The sequence below is a fragment of the Eptatretus burgeri genome, chromosome 4 (genome assembly GCF_056783735.1).
Source record: "Eptatretus burgeri isolate ZD-2024b chromosome 4, Ebu_testis_v1, whole genome shotgun sequence".
Lineage (NCBI taxonomy): Eukaryota > Metazoa > Chordata > Myxini > Myxiniformes > Myxinidae > Eptatretus > Eptatretus burgeri.
Window position 1 is genome coordinate 86,728,294 of NC_140964.1, and position 26,059 is coordinate 86,754,352.

A 26,059-nucleotide genomic window follows, 5' to 3' on the forward strand; every position below is an offset into this window, starting at 1 on the left:
TATATATATATATATATATATATATATATATATATATATATATATATATATATATATATTTATATTTACGAAAAAAATAAGTGACCACTATATTCGTTATTGTTGTGTGTCTGTCTGTCCCGAGCATGGCTCAGTGGGTTTTGATCCGATCCTGACAAAATTTTGATGGGAGGTTTATATCATGATCTAGTTGTGTTTTCCTGAAAATGGGCATGATGCGCCCATTATAAGTGGAACCACACCCAAAAAACGTGTTTTTAAGGGGTAGCCAATTTCAATTTGCATCTTCTCCTCGGGGGTTTGTCGAATATGACAGGGGTTTCGGTATTTTGTTAGCGCAATGGCACCTGCATAACCACACGGAACTCGATTTTTTTTTCTCTCCATTTTCATCCCAAGGTCAAGGTCACAAGGTCACGAACTTAGAAAATTGCGAATTTTGATGTAAAAAAATTCTTCTCCGAGGGGTTTGTCGAATCTGGCAAGGGTTTCGGTATTTGGTTAACCCAACGGCACCTGCATAGCCCCACAGAGCTTGATTTTTCATTTTCGTGTCAAGGTCACAAGGTCACGAACTTAGAAAATTGCGAATTGTGTTTTTTGGGGGTAGCCGATTTCAATTTTCATCTTCTCCTAGGGGGTTTGTCAAATCTGGCAGGGGTTTCGGTATTTGGTTAGCCCAATGGCACCTGCATCACCCCACAGAGCTCGATTTTTCATTTTCCTCCCAAGGTCAAGGTCACAAGGTCACGAACTTAGAAAATTGCGATTTTGACATATAAATCCATCTTCTCCGAGGGCGTTGTCGAATCTGGCAGTGGTTTCGGTATTGGGTTAGCCCAATGGCACCCGCATAGCCCCACGGAGCTCAATTTTTCATTTTCGTGTCAAGCTCAAGGTCACAAGGTCACGAACTTAGAAAATTTCGAAATGTGATATGTATATCATACGACCGCCCAAACTTTGAGAGCGAGGATGACAATATTTTTTATGCATAATCTTGAGGTCATTCCCCACCTAAAGTCTTGAAACCATTTTTCTCTCTCAAACACCTTGCCCGTGGCGCCCCCTTCAAGTTTGTTTTTACGCTGATTTCATCAAAGTATGGATAATCCGATGAGTGCGAAATGCCATATAGCCATATGACGTTATATTGTTCCTGGAATGTTCCAGAGGAAGTTTTGCACCAAAGGTCATAATCCTTGACCTTTGACCTTTAAAGGTCAAATTTTCAAAGTTGTGGGAATCTAACCGGGTTTTCTACCTTCTTCGACGAACTAACTCCAATAAGCTATATCACGGATCCTGTTTCCTTATTTTAATGTCCACAACATTGTTTTGTGACCTTTAAAGGTTATGCAAAGGTCAAATTTTTTAAGTTGTTGAATAAAACCGGGTTTTCGACATTTTGCAGCTAATAACTTGTCACTCGTACCACATCATGTTGATCATTTTTATAACTTGGTCAAACATTATCACATTGTCTCATCCTTGACTTCTGAAACGATCTGCATCGTCAAATACCGCTTGTGAACCATCGTCGTTTTCAGACGTGTGTGTGTGTGTGTGTGTGTGTGTGTGTGTGTGCGTGTGTGTGTGTGTGTGTGTGTGTGTGTGTGTGTGTGTGTGTGTGTGTGTGTGTGTGTGTGTGTGTGTGTGTGTGTGTGTGTGTGTGTGTATAATTTATTTTAACATATCTATCTATAATTCCAGCAGTGTGTGTGTCTGTCTGTCTGTGACCGCCGTTTCTTGACAACCACCAGTCCGATCTGATTGAAACTTGCCAGGAATATTGCCGGGGACCCACGGATGTGCCTTTTCAAGGTTTGATATTAATCAGACGAGCGGTTCCCAAGTTACGGCCATCTTATTGCTTTTTTCAGTGTTGGAAAGGTGTATACTGTATATCGCAGCTGAAGTGTCCTTCCACCTTATCATGCCATTTTTCCCCAAATTAATAATAATAATAGCACAATAATTGACAGTAATAAAAAGAATAACGTGATACAATGACCAATGTCTGTCAACCAATAACGACCTATATATTGTCTGTCAACCAATAATGACCAATAACGTCTGTCAACCAATGACAGGACATGGTGCTATGACATCACGAATGACGTCACAATTAATGTTTATTATTATTATTTTTTTTTTTGCACGATTGCCGTCACAATTCTTCTTCTTCGTTTGGTATGACGTCACAATCGACGCTGGGGACCTGAGTATGTGCCTTTTCAAGGTTTGATATCGTTCTTCATCCGTTTCAGCTGTTTCCCAAGGTTTGAAAGCTGTTTTTCCCAAGGTTTGAATTAATTGTTCAAATTATTTGTTAATCCCAAGGTTTGAATTTTCCCAAGGGAAACAGCTGTTTCCCAAGGGTTTGAAAGCTGTTTTTTCCCAAGGTTTGAATTAATTATTGTGCTTGGTTGACATTTGTGAATACTTTTACAGAGAGAGGGGGGAGAGAGGGGGGCGAGAGAGGGAGGCGAGAGAGAGAAGGGCGAGAGAGGAGGGGGGAGAGGGAGGGGTGAGAGAGAGGGGCGTCACAATTCAAGAGAGGGGTGAGAGGAGGTGGCGAGAGAGGGGGATGGGAGAGGGTGTGAGAGGTGGGGTGAGAGTGGGGGCAAGAGAGGAGGGCGAGACTAGGGGTGAGAGAGGGGGGGAGAGAGGGGAGGGGAAGATAGAGGAGGGGCGAGACTAGGGGTGAGACAGGGGGGAGACCAATTTAATTACTGCCAATTATTGTGCTATTATTATTATTAATATGCTGTTATCATTATTCTGAGATATATTTGAGGAAAAAATGGCATGATAAGGTGGAAGACACTTCAGCTGCGATATACAGTATACAGCTTTCCAACACTGAAAAAAGCAATAAAATGGCCGTAACTTGGGAACCACTCATCCGATTAATATCAAACCTTGAAAAGGCATATCCGCGGGTCCCCGGCAATATTCCTGGCAAGTTTCAATCAGATCGGACTGGTGGTTGTCGAGAAACGGCGGTCACAGACACACACACACACACACACACACACACACACACACACACACACACACACACACACACACACACAGACACACACACATTGCTGGAATGAAAGATGGATATATATATATATATATATATATATATATATATATATATATATATATATATATATATATATATATATATACATATAATTTATTTATATATATATATATATATATATATATATATATATATATATATATATATATATATATATATATTGTTACGGCTGTGGAAATTCGCAATACACCATAAAGGGTCCTCAGGTGAGATATATCGATAAGTTCATGTGGAGTTTGCCCACACCCGTTGCTTAGAGGGAATATGTGTGATTCATTCGGGCAGCGACACTTTAGTTAGCCGTTTTTCTTTATCTATCGTTATTTTGAGCCACCATTGCCACAAACCTCCATGCAAACAACAACTGCCACCAACTATGCCACAACGCCCACCACGCTCACACCACCCCCACAACAATCACCACCATCTTCGCCACTACGCCCGCTTACAAATGCCATCCTCGGTGGACCACGGTAAGACGGTTTCCACACCACTGAAACCGTCCGAAAAGGATTGACAGAACAAAAGCACTTGTGAAGCCTGTGGGGTTTTTCCCGCAATTTTCCCCCGCGCTTGGTATGAAAGTGAGGGGTGGGGCAGCTCGCTCCCGATTGGTGGATGCACGGTGTGACGCGATCAGGGAGGAGGAATGCCCCCTATCGAGACCTTTCTCGAAACACCTCGAAGAGGGGTGGAGCGAAGAACGGGGCAGAGCGACAGGGCGGAGCCCCGCGCTACAAGAGGAGGGCGGACGAGGAGAGTTCGGCGCGCGCTTGATCCCTTCGTACATGACGGTGTGGTGAGAGAGAGAGGAAGCTCCTGCTCGAGAGTTCCTGGTCGGAGGGTCAGTCGGAGTCAGTGCGGTCCCGAGATCCCGCTGGTGGGATGGAGCTTCTGCCATTCCCCTCTATCAGCCCCAAATATCGACGGTTTCTCCCCCCCCCCCCCCCGTCCACACAGAGATAGCGCCAGAAAACCCAGTTCGTTCCCCAAAACCCCGTCCGTGGCGTCGAGCGGCCAACACGTGCCGGCGCGAAGCACGAGCTCACCGACCATGCCGGAGGAGCTGAAAGCTGAGGGCGCGAGAGAAGGACTCGGTGCGCAAAAAGGGAAGTCGCCACTTTTGTTTCTTTGGGTTAGTGCTGCACGATGGAAAAAAAAATTGAGAACAAAGGCAAGCCTCGCTTTCGGGTGAACAGGATTCCCTGGGCAAGGGGTGGAAGATCCCCTTGGCCTGGGCACAGGATGGAACTAGTTAGGGGGAAGGGTTAGCTTAGCGAGACTGGCTTCATGGGGCAGGGATAAGTCCTCATGGAGACTGTGGAATGGATTAGGTAGAGGGATTTTAGTTGAGATTTAGGATGGGAAATGGAATTTTTGGATTTGAGGACAGTGACAGACTGTGGATGTGTAGAGGGGACGTAGCTTAGCTACGTAGTGTTAAAAGGAACGTGCTGTAGTGTAAGGGATGACGTGGGAGCACGAGGAAGTAAGGGTAAGTAGTGAGAAGGATGGCAGAGATCAGCGATGAGTGAGCTGAGAAGTGTGGAAAGGAAACTGTACATGTTGAGTGAGTGAGGCCAGCGGGCCTGAGTGTATGGAGTGATTATGGAATGCATGGTGCGATGAGTGATTGGGTGGAGGAGTGACTCCCTCCCAAGTGACCCTGGGGTCAGAGTAAGGTGAGTTAGGGGGTTAGTCAAATTGACAAAATGGAGGTCGTTTTGCTGTTGGTGGGAGTGTAGGCTCGATACCCATTTGGAGGGGTGCAGAAGCCCTGTTGACGGGCTGGGAGCGTGGCTGCGAAAGGTGAGTATCGCTGAGTGGGTACCCCGGGCACCGGGCTAGTCTGCCGTGGTATGCCAAGGGCCCAAGGGGGGCCGGGATAGCGTAGTGGGCACGGGTGCGCCCGCATGATGCGGGGGCCTGGGGCGCCATTGGCCGTGTGGGCAGTGTCGTGGGCACGGGTGACCCTTGGAAAGGGGCCCGGGAAGCCAGCCTGCCACGTGGGCGTTTCAGGGGAGTCGCCGTGGAGGGCACTCCCCGGTGTTTAGTGAGCTGGTAGGCTCGGAGGCAGTGTCGTGCCCGGGGGTGCCATCGTCGGAGAATCGGCAGAGGGTAGTTCCTGCCAAGGGAGCCACGCGTCCCAGCCATGAGACCGTGTGAGATCACGGAAGGAAAATTGGGGGGCATGGCCCGAAATTTGTGAGAACACCAACACAGGCGACGGGAATCTGGGTTGTTAGAACCAATAGATTAAGTGAGAGGCACTTGTTGAAAGCCCCGGGGTATTTCAAAAGTTAAATGGATAGGGTGGATTAGGAAGTGTACCCTCCGCACCATCCATCCCTTCGCTCTCGTTGTGGGCCGCTGGACCCACTTTGGGTAAAGATCGCTGAACTCTGAGGAGGCCATCCTGAGGCTTGAGTTGGGCCGCGGCACAGGACGCGAGCTCTCCCTTATTCCCCTCCAGGAAGGGAACGTAGGGGTTGGGAGTAGGCTAGGTGACAGGATAGGTTAGCAGAACAAAGACGACAAAGGGGGTTCGGGGACGAGTTATAGTAGTGGGGACGTGAAAGTAAAAATAAAAACAAAAAAAAATAAGTTGGGGCTAAATTGGGTTTTACAAATAAGGGGGTGGGTATGGACAGAGACAGGCAAAGGCGATAGGTAGGGAGGGAGACAGTAGGTAGGTCCGAGCCCGCCTTCCAAGTGGCCAGCACCACCGCACTCCCTCCACCAACCTCCACTGAGAGGCAAAGGCTGGCCAACTTCGTCTGCCGGCTGTTTTTGCTACAAGGCCTGTGCCGGCCACTTCATCGGCTGGCTGTTGCTTCAAGGCCTGTGCCGGTCGACCGTCTGCCGGCTGTTTTACTGCAAGGCTTGTGCCAGTCAGCTTCACTGCCGGCTGCGTTTGCTACAGCGGCCCTGTTTTGCCATGCCCTGTCCACCTTTGCCATCCATGCCTACTGCCCCCGTCATCTTTTGCCCCCGTCATCTTTTGCCCCCGTTCTGTTTTGCATTTCCCCCCCCCCCTTGTTCATTGCCATATGCACAAGCATCGTCACGCAGTTTGCGAGGACTGCCCTGTTGGCAGCTACAACACGGGCCTTCAGTGGCAGCCCGTGCACCGTGTTTGCGTCCATCCATCCATTCATCCATCCTTCCATACATCCGTTATGTTCATTGCGTGTGCCACTTGAGCTGGCACGGAGACTGCATTTGCGCAGCTCATGCGCCGTTGTTCACTGCGTCCCTGTTAAAAAGGGGGAGGTCCTGGACTGTGTGTGAGCAGCTGGCCATGTTCCCTGTCACCTGCATTGCATGAGCCAGAGACTGTGTGCGCGCAGCCTGGCTCCCTGCTAACTGCTTTTCTCTTTGCAGAGTCGATTGATCCTGGGCCATGGTTTAGTGTAAAATTTGTAAGGTGTTAAGATGTACTGGACAAATGAGTGTGCCCCCGGCATGTCAGTCTACCGCTGGCAATTAATTTAAGTCGTCTGAATGAATGGGTTTGTTACTCAGCCCGTAGGTTATTTATTTTGGGGACACGAATACACTGAATGTCGCACTCAGGGATCCGAAGGTAAAACGTATTAGGGGAGAACTACACATGATGGCACACGAGAATTTGACGACTCGGGACGAGTCTGTAAAAAGGGGAGGGGGTAGTGTTACGGCTGTGGAAATTCACAATACACCATAAAGGGTCCTCAGGTGAGATATATCGATAAGTACATGTGTCGTTAGCCCACACACGTTGTTTCGAGGGAATATGTGTGATTGATTCGGGCTGTGACGCTTTAGTTAGCCGTTTTTCTTTATCTATCGTTATTTTGAGCCACCATTGCCACAAACCTCCAAGCAAACAACAACCGCCACCAACTACGCCACAACGCCCACCATGCTCACACCACCCCCACAACAATCACCACCATCTTCGCCACTATGCACGCTTATGAACGCCATCCTCCGTGGACTACAGTAAGATGGTTTCCGCACTATGGAAACCGTCAAAGGATTGGCAGAACAAAAGCACTTGTGAAGCCTGTGGGGTTTATTTGCCGCCATTTTCCCCCGCGCTTGGTGTGAAGGGGAGGAGTGGGGCAACTCGCTCCCGAATGGTGGATGCGCGGTGTGACGCGATCAGGGAGGAGGAATGCCCCCTGTCGCGACCTTTCTCGAAACGCCTCTAAGAGGGGTGGAGTGAAGAACGGGGACGAGCGACGGGGAGGAGCGACAGGGCGGAGCCCCGCGCTACAAGAGGGGGGCGGACGAGGAGAGTTCGGCGCGCGCTTGATCCATTCGTACATGACGGTGTGGTGAGAGAGAGAGGAAGCTCCTGCTCGAGAGTTCCTGGTCGGAGGGTCAGTTGGAGTCAGTGCGGTCCCGAGACCCCGCTGGTGGGATGGAGCGTCTGCCATTCCCCTCTCTCGGCCCCAAATATCGATGGTTTCTTCCCCCCCCCCCCCGTCCGCACCAAGATGGCGCCGAAAAACCCCGTTCGTTCCCCAAAACTCCGTCCGTGGCGTCGAGCGGCCAACACGTGCCGGCGCGAAGCACGAGCTCACCGACCACGCCGGCGGATGCTCTGCTCCCTCCGGTCTCTCATCCTGCTTTCCTCCGCGTCCGTCCAACCTCCTGCCCCAGAGGTCCTCCTGAAAGCTGAGGGTGCGGGAGAAGGACTCAGTGCGCAAAAAGGGAAGTCGCCACTTTTGTTTCTTTGGGTTTTGTGTAAATGTGTGTGTGTGGCGCCAGTCCGTCAAGTTTAGACCTGCATAAGTGCCAGTGTAATTATATATTCGGTTGTAGTTCTGCGTTTCGTTCTTGCTTTTGTTCTTGTCTCTGGATACGTGCATGATTAATTGTTGCTGACTGGAAATACGTGCTTCCGTTTGTCGCGCATTAAATGTGCTGGTCCAATTGTTCCCCCGTTTCGCTTCGTCCTTTCCTTTGTTGAATCTCCATCTTGCATCACGTAAGGGATTGATAGTGGGTTTAAAACACCCGGTAACTAATATGAACCGTCAAGGTCGACGATAACTCCGCTCGGTTATCCCTGTAGCACGGAACGAGCCGTTTAAGCGGTTTGTGTCCGGAGTCGATCTGTGGCGTGGTACAACCCCTCGGTAGGTTACCCGTGCGAGTAATTAGGTATATCGACTTTTGGCGATTCACCCTATTTCACGCGGGAAGAATGCGGACTGGGTTGTGGTGAGGTTAAACCCCCACCCGTGACTCGCTCCTTGGTGATAGTTCCAAGAGGGTCACGACTGAATTGTCCGTTCCGGTGGGCGACGCGGTCGCCATTCGAGTCAAGCGGCCGATCGCACGCCGGACGGACCAGAATTCGCAACAATATTTTATTTATTTTAACATATATTTAATTTATTTATACATATACTGTATATTCAATTTAAATTTTATGCATACATATATACATATAATTTATTTATATATATTTAATTTATTTATATATTTATTAATTTATACATATACTGTATATTCAATTTTAATTTTATGCATACATCTGTACACATATAATTTATTTATATATTTAATTTATTTTAACATATATTTAATTTATTTATATATTTCTTAATTTATACATATACTGTATATTCAATTTAAATTTTATGCATACATATATATTTATATCTACATCTAATTTATTTTTATATATTTAATTTATTTTAACATATATTTAATTTATTTATACATATACTGTGTATTCAATTTAAATTTTATATACATATATATATATAGACATATAATTTATTTATATGTATTTAATTTATTTTAACATATACTTAATTTATTTATATATTTATTAATTTATACATATACTGTATATTCAATTTAAATTTTATGCATACATTTATACACATATAATTTATTTATATATATTTAATTTATTTTAACATATATTTAATTTATTTATATATTTATTAATTTATACATATCCTGTATATTCAATTTAAATTTTATGCATATATATATATATATATAATTTTTATATATTTAATTTATTTTAACATGTATTTAATTTATTTATACATATACTGTGTATTCAATTTAAATTTTATATACTTATTCATATATATTTTAACATATTTAATTTATTTCTATATTTATACATATACTGTAAGTTCAATTTGAATTTTATACATACATATATATACATATAATTTATTTATATATATTTCATTTTAACATATATTTAATATTATTTATATATAATAATTTATTCATACATATACACGACTGGATAATCAATTTAAATTATATATATAATCAGCTAATTGCTCTTTCATAACTGAACACCTAAAAGAACGAGTTAAATACATTGGTCCATAAATTATTAACGACCAAACGTCACACAAACGTGGTCACATGCCGTGCAGTTTCCTGTGCGACCACACACCAACATCTGTTGCATTAACATTCCAACAGCGTTTTTATATCCCTTTGCGCCTGGTTATGTTGTAGTCCGTTTGCCGAGTTAACCCATTGCCTTTACCTAGTTACAGCTGCATGCTGCTTGGGTTGTTGTGCGTCAGTTCGAGTTGTTTGCAGCCCATGCACCATGGCATGGTTATCCAGGAGAGGCGATTGTGTTTGAAAGGGAGGATTTTAAAATGCAATGGGAGTCCTCCCTGTTTGACTCCCTGATTTTCCTCTTTCATCCCTCCTTTCCTCGTCCTTCCCCCGCTCAGCCCAGGGTTTTGCTACCCACACGTGTGTCGTTAATTATTTTTCTCGCCATCGGGATTTGCCGGTTAACGACGGGCAGTTCAGAGAAACAGGGGGAAAGGTTGGCTGCGATGTAATTTGGAGAGCGAAGGACATTTGGTAAAACACCATTTTTGCAGAACCTTGGTTGTTTGTAAGTGGAGCAGATTGAATTTGGACTCTATAAGCTGTCCGTGTCTGCAGGTCTATCAATGTCGTCACGGTGTCTATCTACATTTGCCTTTCTCTAATTCTGAGGGGAATCGGCTGTCTCCCCCTCGACACTTGCTCTTCATTGTGCAGCTATCTGTTCTCTGCTGCTTTAACAGCCTCGACTGCACCGACCGCTGCTCGGGAAGCCATCGTATTCGAGGCAGCGACCATTGCGGCGTCGTAACGGCAGGAAGAGCGTCGTGTTCACGCGAGAACCCCTTGAGCCGGTGTAACTCGAACCAGCAGCATTCCCTCAGTGTTGTACTCGAGGGTTCCACCCCCTCGACGGCACGTCCTCACGCCTCTTTGCCTCAGGCTCGGTGCGCCTCGCCCGAAGCTAATGAGGACGAGACGCGAATGCGCCGCCGGGAGCCGGGATATGACGGGCGGTGGGCGGCGGAGGAGGGAAAGCGAAACCTCTGCCGCCGCCGCCGCCGCCGCTACTGGGACGACGGTGGTAGCAGCGGCAGCGAGCACAACCTCTGGGGCAGGAGGTTGGACGGGCGCGGAGGAAAGCAGGACGAGAGACCGGAGGGAGCAGAGCATCCGCCGGCGAGGAGCGGTGAGGAGCTACAGACGCACGAACCAAACGGCGGCTTCGTGGCCGCTCGCTACGGCGCCCGGCACGGAGGAGTACACGGGTGTTGCGGTCCTTTGGGGGCCCACGGCGGACGAGGAGTACGGGGTCGCTTCCACGACCGCCGCCTCCACCACCGGCGCGGCCGAACCCTGGACCATGAACCCGGCAACAGATGGGACCACCCTCGGGGTGTCCGAGAGGGTCACCGTGGCGGGCCCCCACGCTGAGCCGAGCCCGCGCTTGTCGTCGAGCGTATCGGAGCGAGGACCCGCGGTTTTGGGGACGGCCGGCTCACCGAGCGGATCTCTGGATGACGGTGCGGACTTCGTCGAGGACGGAGGTGCGCGTCCACACGTCCGCCACGCGCACCACACCGATTCGGCTCTTTGTTTGTGCGTTCCCGCACCTTCCATCGTGGCACGTGTTAATCATACGTATCCCGACATAAAAACCGTGTGTCGCGTTCACGGGGAACCCGATACCCCCGGGGCTTCGCTGCCTCCGCTCCGCCATTTATTTATTTATTTAATCATCTCGGATATTAAAGGTGTGAGCATTCACATTCACCTGCGGCGAAGCGCGTGAGCCAACTCAAAAAGTTCTGCTGCTCGTTCAACCGGTTAACCCTTTCACTTCCCGTGCCGACTTAGAGTCAACACGACCTGAGGATCGGTGCATGCTGTGAGCACGGTTTGGCTGAACAAGTGTCTCTCCGTGCAGGTGTAACACCGGGGCGATGCAGGTATAAAGGAGTGAGGGGTAACCGATGGGTGTCAGTGCGTTCGTGAGCACGTGGTCAGTGTCCAACGAAAGTACTCGGTGACGTCATGGTCAGAGTTTGTTCTACCGCCGGTAGTGGTCACTACATGGTACACGGCAGTTCGAATCCCGTCCGGGTCATACCGAAGACTTAAAAAATGGTACAAGCAACCGTAGGTTGGCAATACCGCTGCAGACTCTGATGGGCCTCTTGGGCACCTGCGTTGAATTTAAAACTCCAAATCCCATCTTGTGCCATCTATTTCTTATGTACGAACATGTAGTGGAAAGGAGCTTTTGTTTGTTGATGGCTTGTTGTAAGATTCATAGTGGAGCTCATACATAGATCTCATGCATGACAAGGACATTAGGAGAAATAATTGTACTTTCCCATTAATTACAAGGACAAAGTTGACGGTGGACAACGCACGAGCGGTATGTGGGATTTGAACCTGGGAAATCGTTCTCGCATCACGGTGTGCAAGTCGTGGTGTCCGAGACGCGGTGGATGGCATCGTTACGGTGACTTCAAGGGACCATGATGAAATGCAGCGTTTGTTGCGGCGATCGCAGGACTGCTTTTAGATGTTTCCCAGTGTTACTCATCAAGAGGAGCCACGGGTGAGTGTGTTGGGAAAGCAATGATATCCCGACCGAGCAGGTGGAATTCATACATGAGGCTCAGGATTGTTTCCCATAATGGCAGATCTGTTGTCGTATCGTTGAGAATTCAGGTCAATGTTCACTTATTGACAAGACGGAGTGCATTTCCTGTTTCGAAGGAAGATTCTCTGTTTCAGACAGTACATCGAGTTGTCTAGTTCTGTCGGGTGGTGTCCGACTTCTGGTGACATTCGTGATCAGATTTGCATTATGGTGCAATGTCAAAGATTGACATTCCTGTTTTAACATCAGTGCTTCCAATGTAAATGGAGGTTTAATTTATTTAATCACCGATTTGTTTGTTCTTGTAATCCATGGATTAATTATTTAACATTCTTCTCCAATATCACACTTCATAAATGTCAATCTTCTTGCTTTCTTTCTTATTCATCGTTCATGACTCACATCCATACATTGCATCTGGAAGTACCGGATCGTTCACACACCTCCTATTGGTTTGTTTCGTCACATCTTTGTCTTTCCAGATCTTTGTCAATCCTGACATTGCTGTTCTCCCAAACACGAACCATCTATTAATTTATCCTCCACATTCTCCACTCACTTCAACCACACAACTAAGGAAGATCAAAATTTCCACCTGATGGTCTCCCAATCTGAGCACGTCCATCTTATCAGTTTACACGATCTTAGTGTTTTTCAGGTTTAAATAAAGATCAGATTTTTCACTTTCCTTCTCCACTTTCTGCAGCAGTTTCCTCAAGTCCTCTTTACTTTCTGCCAACATATTGGTCTCATCAGCATACCTTACGATGTTGATACATGTTCCTCCAATCCTGACTCCAGCCTCTGTGTCATCCAAGTTTGATTTCCCCATGATGTACTACTCACTGTACAGATTGAACTCGCAAGGGGAGAGAATGCACCCCTGTCTAACTCCCTTTGCAATTCCAAACCATTCTATCTCTCCATACACTGTTCTTACTGCAGCTTCTTGTTAGTGTATTGGACTTCTTATCAGACATGTAACACACCTTGTATTGTTTGTGGCTGAGGTTATTCGTGGTATATCTTGTTCGAGTTGAATGTCACAGACAATTGACATTGTTGTATTAGCTCCAGAGAGGCATCTGGGTTGATTTGATTGTGTTTCAGACCATATACTGTCTGTGATAAAGCCTGGTGTTGGCTTAATGGTGAAGGTGGTTCGCTTAAGATTTTAGGATCTTGAGTTTGAGCTCTTGTCGTGACATTGAAATAAACACCAGGTGGGTTTACTCAGCCTGTCATCCTTCTGGGGTCGCCAAAATGATTATCAGCTTGGTAACAGGGGCATCATCATTAGTGCATCAGTGGCGCTTCCAGAAAATGATGCAAGCAGCAGCAACAGGCTGCATACAAAACAAGAACTGTATATGATGTTTTCACCTCTTCGAAGTGCTGGTGTGTAATTGTTGTCCAGTGCACAGACTTAGGCAAGAATAGCCCCTGTGTCATGGAGTTTTAGAGGGAAACATTATACCTAATATAGCGGCAGGGCAGGCATTGAGATTTGTATGTTTTGAGGACATGACTTGAAGACTTTAAGTAAAAATGGTAAAACAAGTCAGCTTCTTTTGTCAGGAGGCTGCACAACCATCCTTTGGATGGGGGTTCTTCAAAAAGCAACAGCAACAAGAACGGCACTTGGTAGAGCGGATACCTCCACCAGGTTGAACAGTTTATGTTTTGTTTCCCATTCAGAGGTCCGATCTGGATGCAGGCCTCCACAATGTAATCAGATTGTTCTTGTCGCCTACCCAACTCATCCACCTCGTTTCATCTGAACCCCGAATCCGTCTACAACTTTTTGAGATATCGTGACGTATATTGTTTTTAGCCCTACAACTCAATGGTGAAGAATCGCCGAAAAAATTCTCGGATCCGGATCTTCACCAAAATCGCGTCAATTCTTCCTTGTCACACACCCAACCTGACTACCAACTTTTTGAGATATCCTGTTCACAGACAGACAGGTGAAAACGTAACCTCTGCCCACCTTCTGTGGCCGTGGTAATAAGAAATCTCCTGTTTACCAATTTGTCATATTGATGCAGAAACAGCATTGTCCTGGATGGGTGTTAATATGAACTTGTGGAAATCCATGTGACCATTTGCACACTGCGTCTTTTAGGTGGTGGTCCACGGTAATGCTCTGTGGAGATCTCTTTATTGTTTCCCCTTGTTGTGTTCGACTTCTTCAAAGGAATGTCTCACTATGTTACTCGGTTTGTTGTTGTTGTTGTTGTTGTTGTTGTAGTTGTATATCCCCAGACCGTTTTCTCTAACAGGCCCGCGGCATGGAGACAGCCAATCGATCTCCCAAGAGCGATCCAGAGATCCCCCACATCCAAAATTATGTACCTCCACCTTCATGAAGCCAGAGACAGACAGACAGACAGACAGACAGACGCAGACCTGTCCAGGGGACATGAGGACCGATTGGCACTGACCGTGGTTGGCGCTGCCCTGACTAATCCAAGCAGCAGGGAATCGTGAGGAAGATTTGGCCCCAGACAAGTTTTGGTGGTGAGGGGAGAGATACAACAACTGTGAAGAAGCATCCTGATAGTTGCATTCAGTTTGTTTGTTTGTCTGCATGTTAACTTAAATACACGGTCATATAAAGCTGCCATTTGATATTCAAAGTAGCACTTCAATGTGAGTCAAGAAAGAAATGATTACATTATGGTGCAATTCTACAATCATTGTACATTAAAGATCCGACATTGGATTGGGAAATTTTCAACAATAACTGAAGAATGTTAAAGGTGACATTTTGGACAGATCTTCATAGAAAACAGTTTGAACTACAACGTTACTTATTCAGTACAATACAAGTAGTGCCTGATGTCAAAAATGATATGGGAAAATGTTTTATTGTCTAAATCTCAGGAAAACAACAATGTAACAAGACAAAGCATTCAACAACGCAGAGCCCCACTGTGGTATTTGTCTCGGCAACCCCTCTCACACACTGGGGGCGCTATGTTACAGTTGATCTCCTTGCACGCACACACACACACACACACACACACACACACACACACACACACACACACACACACACACACACACACACACACACACACACACACACACACACACACACTACAAGAGTCTCTCCCTTTTGGGTGAAACTTTTTAGTCTTTTTCTTCTTTCCTTAATGGCCACAATTATTCCCACGTTGTTGTGGGGTTAGCCAGGGGAAGTTTTTGGCCCAAGTCTTTCACAAACTGGCTGGTCAGGTCTGACACTCGTCTAAATAGTTGGGGCAGGAATTTGTAATTTGTTCAGGGTGCTGGTGACAGGTCGCCGACTCATCGCGAAGGACACCGTGGACTCTTTGATGTCCACCAATTAATACCGCCATACAGGTTCACCCAATTTAACGTCCATCCGAGGGACGGTACACACATTAATGAATCACTCTGCCTGTGAAACACCGGGATGACAGTTTATAGCTGGGTTGGGATTCAAACCCAGGCGAGTGGGCGTACCTCTCCGCCATCCTGCCAGCCTTTTGGCAAGACTAAAAAGCCAAAAAATGTTCACAAACTTTCAGGGTAAAGCGTCTGATATAATCATTTATTTATTTATCACAGCACTCATTAAAAATTTTGCAAAGATCTCCAATGTAAAGAATCTCAAATGATCAAATAGTTATCGCTTGATTACTGAAAGTTGGCTCTATTATCTAAAAAAAAGTTACATTTTGTGTGGACCTACACAGCTAAATGTCTAAAAGAGCTATATTTTGGTGAAATTTCACAAGTGTTGTGAAGGTCCCGTGTTTGAGTGTCCAGAAGTATTGCTTCTCAGTCTGTGACAAACCCATTCATTTTCTCACAAAACATAATAAATGGATTTGTATGCTTCAAAGCAGAAAATATCGAAGAAAAAGGGTGTCCAGATAAAAAGTTAAGCTCATAAAAAGGATGTTTCTAAAAATAAATGTAGAAGAATAACACGATTTTCCTTTATTGATGTTAATGTCAGGTAATGCACTTTTTTTTCTTTTTGACCCCGTTTGCTTTTCTTTTTTCCCCACCACAGATTCTAATCTTCCTATCTTTTGCAGTATGAACTTCTTTAACTTATGTTGTGGTTACAATATGCCGTTGCCTTGAAGCAATAAGAACAACCAATTCAATGCAATGCAGGAACATCATAAAAGCTATACAAAAGGATCATGGATAAAAAGGATCATAGATAAAAAGGATAAGTAAACAAGAACGACACTCGATAGAGCGCATACTTCTGCCAGGTGGAACAGTTTACGTTTTGTATCCCACTGATGGGCTGGATCCGAACCAAAATCCAATCCACTTGTTCTTGTCACCTATTCAACTCATCCAACTTGTTTTGTCATCACTCATCCACAACTTTTTGAGATATAGCGATATATTTAGTTTTGGCCCTATCTATCAATTTTAGAAATCAGGCCTGTGTTGAACTTTTGATCTTAAAATTAATGGGTAGTTGAATTCAGCGACCTGACATGAAAATGCTCTTCAAATTTCAAGTCAATCAGATGAAAATTGAGGATTTTAGAAAATTTGGCCCAAATTGGAAAATAGGCCGATGTAGACCTTTTGGCCTATGTTTACCTCAAAATTAATAGTTGCTTGAATTTGGTGACCTGATATGCAAATGCTCTTCAAATTTCTAGTCAATCGTATGAAAATACAGGATTTTAGAGATTTGGCCTATGTTGACCTTTTGGTCCATGTTGATATTCCACTGATAGGCCAGATTTGGATTAGGACCTGAACCAAAATTGAATCGGCTTGTTCTTCTCACCTACCCAACGCATCCACCAAGTTTTTGTCATAACTCGTCCACAACTTTTTGAGGTATCATTATATACAAGCCGAAACCCCATCACAGACGGATTCCGTTCCATGAGCCCAATATGACAACCTGTGGCGGCTCTTGTAAGAGCCGATTCCCAGTTGATGTACTCCATGGCCTTACCTTATGAGGCCTACAAAATGTCCTTGTACACGACATTTTTGGTGTACACTACTCCTTGTGAAGAAGTCCCCTGATTTGTGCACGTGTCTACTTTGACGTACAAACACCGTGTCAAAACTTCTCAGGTCACAGTACCGAGAAAAACGTGACGCGACCACCAGCAGAGCACAAAATTGGTCCTTCAGTATTAATATATAGAAGATACTATATTTCTTGTTACATTTTTTGTGTCAAATTCACATTCTGAAGTAGTCAGCATGTGCAGAAGAGGGTTTTACATTGCAGACGCTATTTTCGAGGAGTGGGATTACACCGCTCGGCGGTGACGGTCTGTCGATGACAGACGTAATGACGTCAGCGAACGACCTATGATGTCATGACGTCCTTACGCCTCTCAGCGGTGACGTCACACGTCGCCATGTAAACGAATGTAAAACGAAAAGTGTTTATTCTGCTTCAGAGTTGAAGGTTGACTATTGCCACGATGGTGCGATGCACTCTTACAGGTACAAAGTTTCTCTTAGTCCAGGTCACAGTACCGAGAAAAAGGTGACGCGACCGCCAGGAGGAGCACAAAATTGGTCCTTCAGTATTAATATATAGATATATAGATAGATATAAATATATATATATATATATATATATATATATATATATATATATAGATATATAGATAGATATAAATATATATATATATATATATATATGTAGTTTTTTGGTCCCATCTCTCAATGGTGAAGAATCACTTTTTAAAATTTAAAAATTCTTGTATCCGGATCCAGATTCGGATCTTCACCAAAATCGAATCAATTCGTCATTGACACACACACACACACACACACACACACACACACACACACACACACACACACACACACACACACACACAAACACACAAACACACACACACACACACACACACACACACACAAACACACAAACACACAAACACACAAACACACAAACACACAAACACACAAACACACAAACACACAAACACACAAACACACACACACACATCCTGTCCACCAAGTTTCGTCCGATTCCGTCCATAACTTTTTGGGATATCGTACTCCATGTCGTTTTTGGCCCTATCTCTCAATGGTAAAGAATCACATAAATCAAAAAAAATTTTCGTATCCAGATCTGAATCTGGATTTTCACTAATAACTAGACAATTCGTCCTTGTCACGCACTCAATCTGTCCACCAAATTTCGTCCGAATCCATCCACAACCTTTTGAGTTATCTTGTTCACAGACAAACAGACAGGGGTGAAAACCTAACCTCCATCCAACTTCGGTCACAGCTTTACAAGACAGACATCAGACAAGGTGGATAGTCAGGTTTTTCTCTACATTTTGACAGAACACCTGGATTGGGGTGGGGGTGATGGGGCAGAAGAGAGACTATGAGGTGGGCAGTCGAGGTGAGAGGAAGTTGGTAACAATGAAAGAGAGAATAGTAGTAATCTGGTACGGTTAATTGGTACATGCCCCTCTAATGAAAGAAGGTCTAGTTTGTCTCCCAGACATAGTTTTCTGTTTTTTTTTTAATGATGGCATTAAATGATTTTACAATTGCAGCCAAACTATTTTAGCTTGATTGATGAAATCTGAGTTAGTACATATGGACAACTGACTGATATTTAATCATACTAATTAGAAATGGAACATTTCCTTTATTGAGTGTGTCTGCTGCTAAACAGATGTGTGATGTCTTACACATGAATAATCTTGCTAATGTCATCATGCTGATCCTCCTCACAGTTGATTTGATTCAAGACCTCAACTAAATACCCTTTGCTTGCACGTCAATGTTGTTTAGACCAAGATTATTTCTATTAAGCATCAGCAGTGGGTTTCAAGCACCTCATTGTGGTAAACTTGGAGCAGTTTGCCATTTATTTTTACTTGATTCACGAGATCTCACTTTATAATTTGCTTAATGTTGAAATTCAGGGCAAAATTATCAGGAACTCGGGATGCCGAGGCTGAGACTTTAACTGCCTGCACCATCGTCACAACAATGATCGACAGCACAGATCCGGGATGCAACTTTCCTCCCAGATCACTCGGGGAAAGACTAATTGTCCCCTATCCTAGAATTAGCTTCTGCGTGATAAAGTTCCCAGGGTACCTGTTGTAAAAGAGCAAGCCATTGTTTCCCAACGCTGATGCTAAATTTCAAATTCCCGCTTCCTGAGTGTCTGGCAAAGTCTGCGAAAACGGACTTTAATCGTGCCAGAATATATACTAATGTCTGATTAACAAAGGCCAAAGACGGCACTCACATCCATCCAAACTATGAAGAACATACATGTTTCTGGTATTCATTTCCAGATGTTTGCTTTATTCTTGAGGAAGAGGAATATCAACAACAGCAACAACCAATATAGACAGTTCTGCTACATTTGCAGACAGATTTGGCCAGTGGCTCCAATAATTTCCTCCTAAATTTTCCACTAGACTTAGTGGTATTGTGGTTTGAGTGTCTGCTCTGAGTCTGATCGGTTGGTGATTTGATTCCAAAAACACAAAAACTGCTTCCTCCTTTGATGCTCACCATTTAGAGGACAGAGCAGGGACAAACCCTGTGGGTTGGCATTCCAAATGAGGGGTGCGTGGGATGGTTGTAGTGGGGAAAGGGGAGAGATTTTTCCGCAATTGCCTCGCTGACTGTGGATACAAAAGCAGTCACAAGATGGTGCTCAGATTGTTCAGGGAAGTTATGTCACTTCTGCCAAGGCCATGAGCTATGTTTATCTGGTTAAGTTTGGTCTCTGTCTGTGTATAACAGCTTCTCCCTGGGTCTGTAAAAATAAATGAACTAGTCATAGGCGTAACTGTCCATCACCATGTTTCCGAGGCCTTCACTTTTTCATCTTTATTCGCTTTCAAGTCTGTTTTCTCCACAACCGCTCGAGCGATTGACATGAAATCTCAACATCAGAGTGCCTACCCATGGAGAATTCTTCTTTTTTTTTAAACAAAGTTATATGATGATTGGATGGAAAATGTGGCCAACGTTCCAAAAAAGTCTGTTTCCTGTAGGCATGGGTTTCAGAGTGTTTCATCACATATCAGGAATAAACAGCCTCGACCTTGCTTCACTTTGCTTCAGCCAAGTAGATAAATCGCTTTTTGAAAAGGTGGACTTTAAAGAAAAATAACTAATTAATCATCTGTTTAAATTATGTTGAAATCTGCAATGACTTCAACTGAGCAACTATGTACTCAAGTCCCCAACCTCCCCCCCCCTTTTTCCTCCTTTGTCTCAGCATCTAAGTTCTTGGTTTCTTCCTTAATTTTCAAAGGCATTTTCCAGACCATAAATTTGTCCCAAGAGGATAGGACAGCAGCATGTCATCAAAAAAGACGCGGACACACCTGAAAAACTGCTTTGCTTCCTTTCGTTCTCTCCTTCCATTAATTTTTCCACATTTAATGGTGCTTTTATGCCTTGCTCTTTCAAGTAGAAAGCTACTCCACTGCAACAACACCGAACAAAATCAGTGTTTTTGTTCATAACATACTCCTTAAACTTGCCACTGAAGGAAAGATTTGTGATTACAAGGATTTACAAGGAATTAAGGCGCAGGAGGAGGCCATTCGGCCCATCATGCCCGCGCTGCACCAATACCAGATTTAATAAATCCATCAATATCCCTTCCCTTTGTGTGCAGCCTTTTGGCTGCTACACTGGTACTCATTTCACCAAACTCAGAAGAATGACAGGCTGAGTCAACTCCCTGGTGTTAATTCAGCAGCCAACGGGGCTTGAACTCAGGACCCTAGGATCCCAAGCCACCACCCTAACCACTAAGCCAACACCCGGTATAAACCAGGTTTTGGCCTCATCTCTCAAACGTGAATTTCCTTTTTATTTATTTTTGAAGGCCAAGGCTCATAGGAGAGCAAGCTGATGGAAGCTACGAACTGACACTTGGACACGATAAGCAAGGGAATGAACAAACAGGAAAAGAGAAGAGAGAGAGAGGGGAAGGGAAGAGAAGAAACACAACAATGTGCATTAAGAGAGGTGGGCTGAGCAGGAGTAATGAGGGTAACAATGATTGTAAGTGGATGGGGGATGACATGATATTGCAGTGTATCACCTACTATATTTCAGCTACACACAAATTTGGTAAAGCTTTTCAACAGGTGAGGGTAGAGCAAAAACTCGGTAATTGAATACGGTCACCTGTACAAATAAGGATGGGTGTGATGTGCACAGCATTAGAGAATTCTTCCTACTACTGTACATATTAAATAATGCAATTCTCTGTATGTGTGTAAGTACATCTGAAAATCACATTAAAAACCAGGGCTGCACCGATCCCCACCAAATTTTGCATTCGTGTTGGCAGCACCCATGGTCAGCTCATGGGCACAACTCTCCCCAACGCCCCCCCCCCACCACCATTCCCCACCAGGGGGAGATGACACGATTTTCACCTGTATGTGTGACACAGTACAAGTGGTTTACTGACCCCCTGCTGCAGACAGGGGGGAATTATTAGCCACGGCACAAAATATATTTGCCCCATCTCCCTCCACTATCCCCCACACCACCACCCCCCCCCCCCAGCCAAGCTGCTTTTGAGGGGAGTGGATGTTTCTACTGAAACAAAACAAGATTTACACTTTCAACATCATAGCAGCAAATTACAGCTTAGCAATAGCGTTTGAACACTTGACAAACAAAATCCAGTGGCAACATTCTCATTTTTACAAGAACTCTAAAAACAGCTTGGATTAAAACAAGCCATTTAAAAATGACGACTTAAATTAAATGCCTTCTTAGGGGTTTTTTAAAATTTACTGATTTTGGCTTTAATTCTGCTCTTCCGCTAATCACAGGATGCAATGCAGCTTTTTAGGAGCATTTATTGGCGTGCCTCAAGCAGCAAGCAACTTGAAAGCACCACAGGAAGGGTTCCTAATCCCGCACAATTGTTGCCAACCTTTTTATCCTTCCTCTGTGAAATCCTATGGATCATGACTCGTATGATTTCAATAATTTGTTTGTTTTGATTGACCGTTTCTGGACATCTTTTACATTCCTCAAGTTGCACTTTATGTTTGCATCATATAAGATACTTATTGTGGGAATATCCTTTGATGAGACCAAAGCACAATGTCTTGCTTTCACATCACAGGCAGGTCAGTGGTCTCTCTGTTTTTTTTACCGTCTGTTCTCCAATATTGCTCCCTCTACTCTTTCAGTCCTCTGATCCTCCTCAGCAACTCCAGGATTTGAAATCTTCCAGTAACCCCCTCTTGGTTATACTTCCAAAATCCAGGCTGATTGCACAAATCAACTCCTTTGTTCCTCACCCCTTCCATTATGGAACCCTACTGACACATTATCTTTATGAACCCCATTAATCCTTCCTATCCCAACCTTCTTACTGACTGGTTTCAGTGTTCCCTTCCCTCCTCTCCCTTGATCTTCTTTTCTTGCTCATTCATTATCTTGCTGGCTGTTCTCAATTGTTGCCCTGCTAGCCCACTGTCATTTGTACCTCTCTCTTCTGCAAACCTCAGTCTTGTAGAGAGAAAAAAAATGCATCAAATCACAAGCCTTGCAATCCTTACTCTTGTCAAAATGAATGTCTCTGCTCCATTGTCCATTACATTTGTAAACTATAAGGACACTTGGTAGAGCGCATACCTCCACCACACAATGCCTGATCCACGAGAACATATCAGGCCCAATCAAGAAATTTTAGAAATATCATACTTTTCAGTACTGTATCATTTTTGGTCATATCTCTCAATGGTGAAGAATCGCTTTAAAAATTAAATAATTCTCGTATCCAGATCCGGATTCGGATCTTCACCAAAATTGAATAATTTCTTCCTTGCCACACACCCAACATGTCCACCAATTTTCATCCGAATCCATTCACAACTTTTTGAGATATCGTGCTACATATCGTTTTTGGCCCGATCTCTCAATGGTGAAGAATTAATAAAAAAAATTATAGTAGTTGGATCTGAATCCGAATCTTCACCAAAATCTGATCAGTTTGTCGTTATCACACACTGTACCTGTCCACCAAATTTCATCCGGATCCATCCAAAACTTTTTGAGATATCCTGCACACAAACAAACAGAGAGGGATGAAAACATAACCTCCTTCCCCTTCGGTGTGAGAGGTAACAAGATTGTGCATTTAACAATGCAGAGCTTTGCCAAGTTATATAAACTAGTGCGTGCCCCGAGGTGCGTGGCCAAGACATCACTGGCATAACCTGGGAAAGACTTGGTGAAACAGCTGAAACGGATGAAGAAGAACGATATCAAACCTTGAAAAGGCACATACTCAGGTCCCCAGCGTCAATTGTGACTTCATATCAAACGAAGAAGAAGAATTGTGACATCAATCGTGCAAAAAAAAAAGAATTGTGACGTCATTGGTGACATCATAGCACCGTGTACTGTCATTACGTGTCGTGACGTCATAGCACCGTGCGTGGACATGCGTGCGTGCCCATACGTGCAAAAATTTTTTTTTTTAATTGTGACGTCAATAGTGATGTCATAGCACCTTGTCCTGTCATTTATTGATAAATAAATGGCCGTAACTTGGGAACTGCTCATCCGATTAATATGAAACCTTGAAAAGGCACATCCTCGGGTCCCCAGCAATATTCCTGGCAAGTTTCAATCAGATCGGACCAGCGGTTGTCGAGAAACTGCGGTCGCAGACAAACACACACACAGAGATTGCTGGAATTATTGATAGATTACAGTAGATCTGAGAATGAGTGATCTATATTAAAGTAGATCTGCATGCAGACATACACTCACTAATACACAGACCGATGACACTAGGCTCTTGCGTCCCCTCGGGAATGGGGTTGTGTGGGGGCTAGTTACTACATCAATAAACTTCTTGTATGCCTGATCCTTTTGAGGCATCATCTACCCGTGTCCTTTAACATCCTTTGGGTAATTTATTTGTTATTGTGCAAATTTAGCAGAATTACTGACTCCTCTCCCCCACCCCTCTCCATCCCTAACCCCACCCCACATCTGACCTGCGCGTTCCTCTTCTCTTCTCTTCCCTTCCCTTACATCTCCAAAACTTCTTTCCTTTCTGTCCCCACATTCCCCAAACCTCATTTGTACTTTCAGCACCCTCCCTTCTCTTCCTTTTCTCTATTTTAATTTTAACAATTCACCCCGACTCTCATGCATATACATCATAGCAGCTTTCACCATGCCACTGTCAAACAAACAAAATGCATGTTCTGCCAGCAAACAAACAAACGAGGAGAGGATGCTGTGACAGTGTTAATATTGCTTCTCATGGGTGGATTCAAGGTGTGTGTGTGTGTGTGTGTGTGTGTGTGTGTGTGTGTGTGTGTGTGTGTGTGTGTGTGTTATGTGTGTGTGTTATGTGTGTGTGTGTGTTTGTAAACGACGAGAGGGGGATGGTGGGGAGCTTCAAAAAGTATTTTATTTGGTAGCGTAGGACACCCATGGAATCTGGATCAAGTTTCTAATACTTTAGAATACAACTTGAAAACAGCCAACATTTGTTTATTTTGATGTTCCTTTGACACATTATTACCAAATTGATCTTCATGACACGGTTCTTGTGTTCAAGAGCAAAAACAGAAACTTTACTCTCACCCATCATGTTTCACAGAAGGTCTTGATCCTCCATAGGCGGGAGAATGAACGTTCTGCTTCACAACTTCTGATGGGGAGAGTGCATCCAATACCACTCAAGGTTCTGATATTTGGGAATCCATCCTCATCAGAATGCTGAGTGCACTGTGTCAGGGTCAGCAATGCTGTTTGTGCTCTTTTGCCTTCCAGTAATGCCTTCCAGTTTGTGCTCCAGTAACGCTGCAACTCCTTCACCTCTGTCATTAGCGATGATGGGTGTAGCAAGTCATGCTGTCACACCATCAGTCCCTCAAGAGTCTGCTGGATATTCTCCGTCTTTATGATTGCCTCAGAAAGAAGACCAATTATCTCACCTTGTCTGCTTTTGGAGATGAGACAGTCTTGAAATGTTAAAGACAGGTGTTCACAAAATAGAATTGTGACATTTCTCAAGTAGGACTGTTTGGGAGATGTGCTCGAGACATTGTGTCGATAAATTATTTTTGCTGATTTAGACTCCCTTGGATCATTAGATGAAAGAAATAAGAAGTGGGGGCATCCTCAAACCACACATTGTATTCCTCATATATGTCCTTTTGCGGCGACTCGATTCTCTCCATTGTTTGGTCAATCATGTCATTAGCTTGGAAGATGTCGATGTGCCTTTTTCCAATGAAGTCCCAAGATACACGATTCTGGGCACACAGGAAACGGACAAGGGTGGAGATGGCAGTAAATTAATAAATTAACAGTATTTGCCTATTTATTTTATCTCTTTTCGAAAGTGGTACCAATCGTGGGATTCAAAACCACCCCACATAAATTAGTTGGTGATCACATCCATTGTTTTACACCGATTGATCACGCAACTCCCATCTGATTTGAAGTGCTTAAATAATGTTTGTGTTTGGCAACATGAGGTTTGGATGATGGAGCATTGCATTCTACTCCAGTGCTGATCACATTTCATATGCATTGTGCAAAAAGACTACAAGTAACTTACAATAGCTACACGACGTCCTTGTGTCTCGTTTTCAAATTAAAAATTCCCAAACTACTCGAACATACTCTACATCGCGCTCCACTCTCACATTACAAACACATTATTTATACCATAGCCTATGCTTCAATAAGAGCAGAGGATGCTGCGCAGTGTTAATAGATTGTGATGATGATGCTATATTGTGTGCTTTACACTGGGTTGGATGGGGAAAGGGAGGGAAGCATAGTTTGGACTGGTGTGCAAATGTGGCGTATTGTCGTGGGGGTGGTGGGAGAGTCACAATCTCTGCCATATGTGCAGCTGTAAGATGGAAGGCCTGTTATATCTTTTTTCCAACCACTGTTTATATCTTGCAAAACATTAAAGAGAAATTTAATGTGAAAATTTTCTTATGCATCACTAAGTCTATGTA

At 44.2% G+C, this 26,059-nt stretch overlaps 1 protein-coding gene across 1 annotated transcript in view; it reads left to right on the forward strand.

Annotated features, from left to right (window-relative positions):
* Positions 1 to 9,910: 9,910 nt before the first annotated feature.
* LOC147028604 (uncharacterized) overlaps positions 9,911 to 26,059 on the forward strand; it is a 150,268-nt gene continuing 134,119 nt past the window's right edge. The window contains exon 1 of the mRNA XM_085879189.1: positions 9,911 to 10,962. Within this exon, the coding sequence (XP_085735315.1) occupies positions 10,383 to 10,962 (580 nt within the window). The 5' untranslated portion in view covers positions 9,911 to 10,382. The remainder of the gene's footprint in view (positions 10,963 to 26,059) is intronic.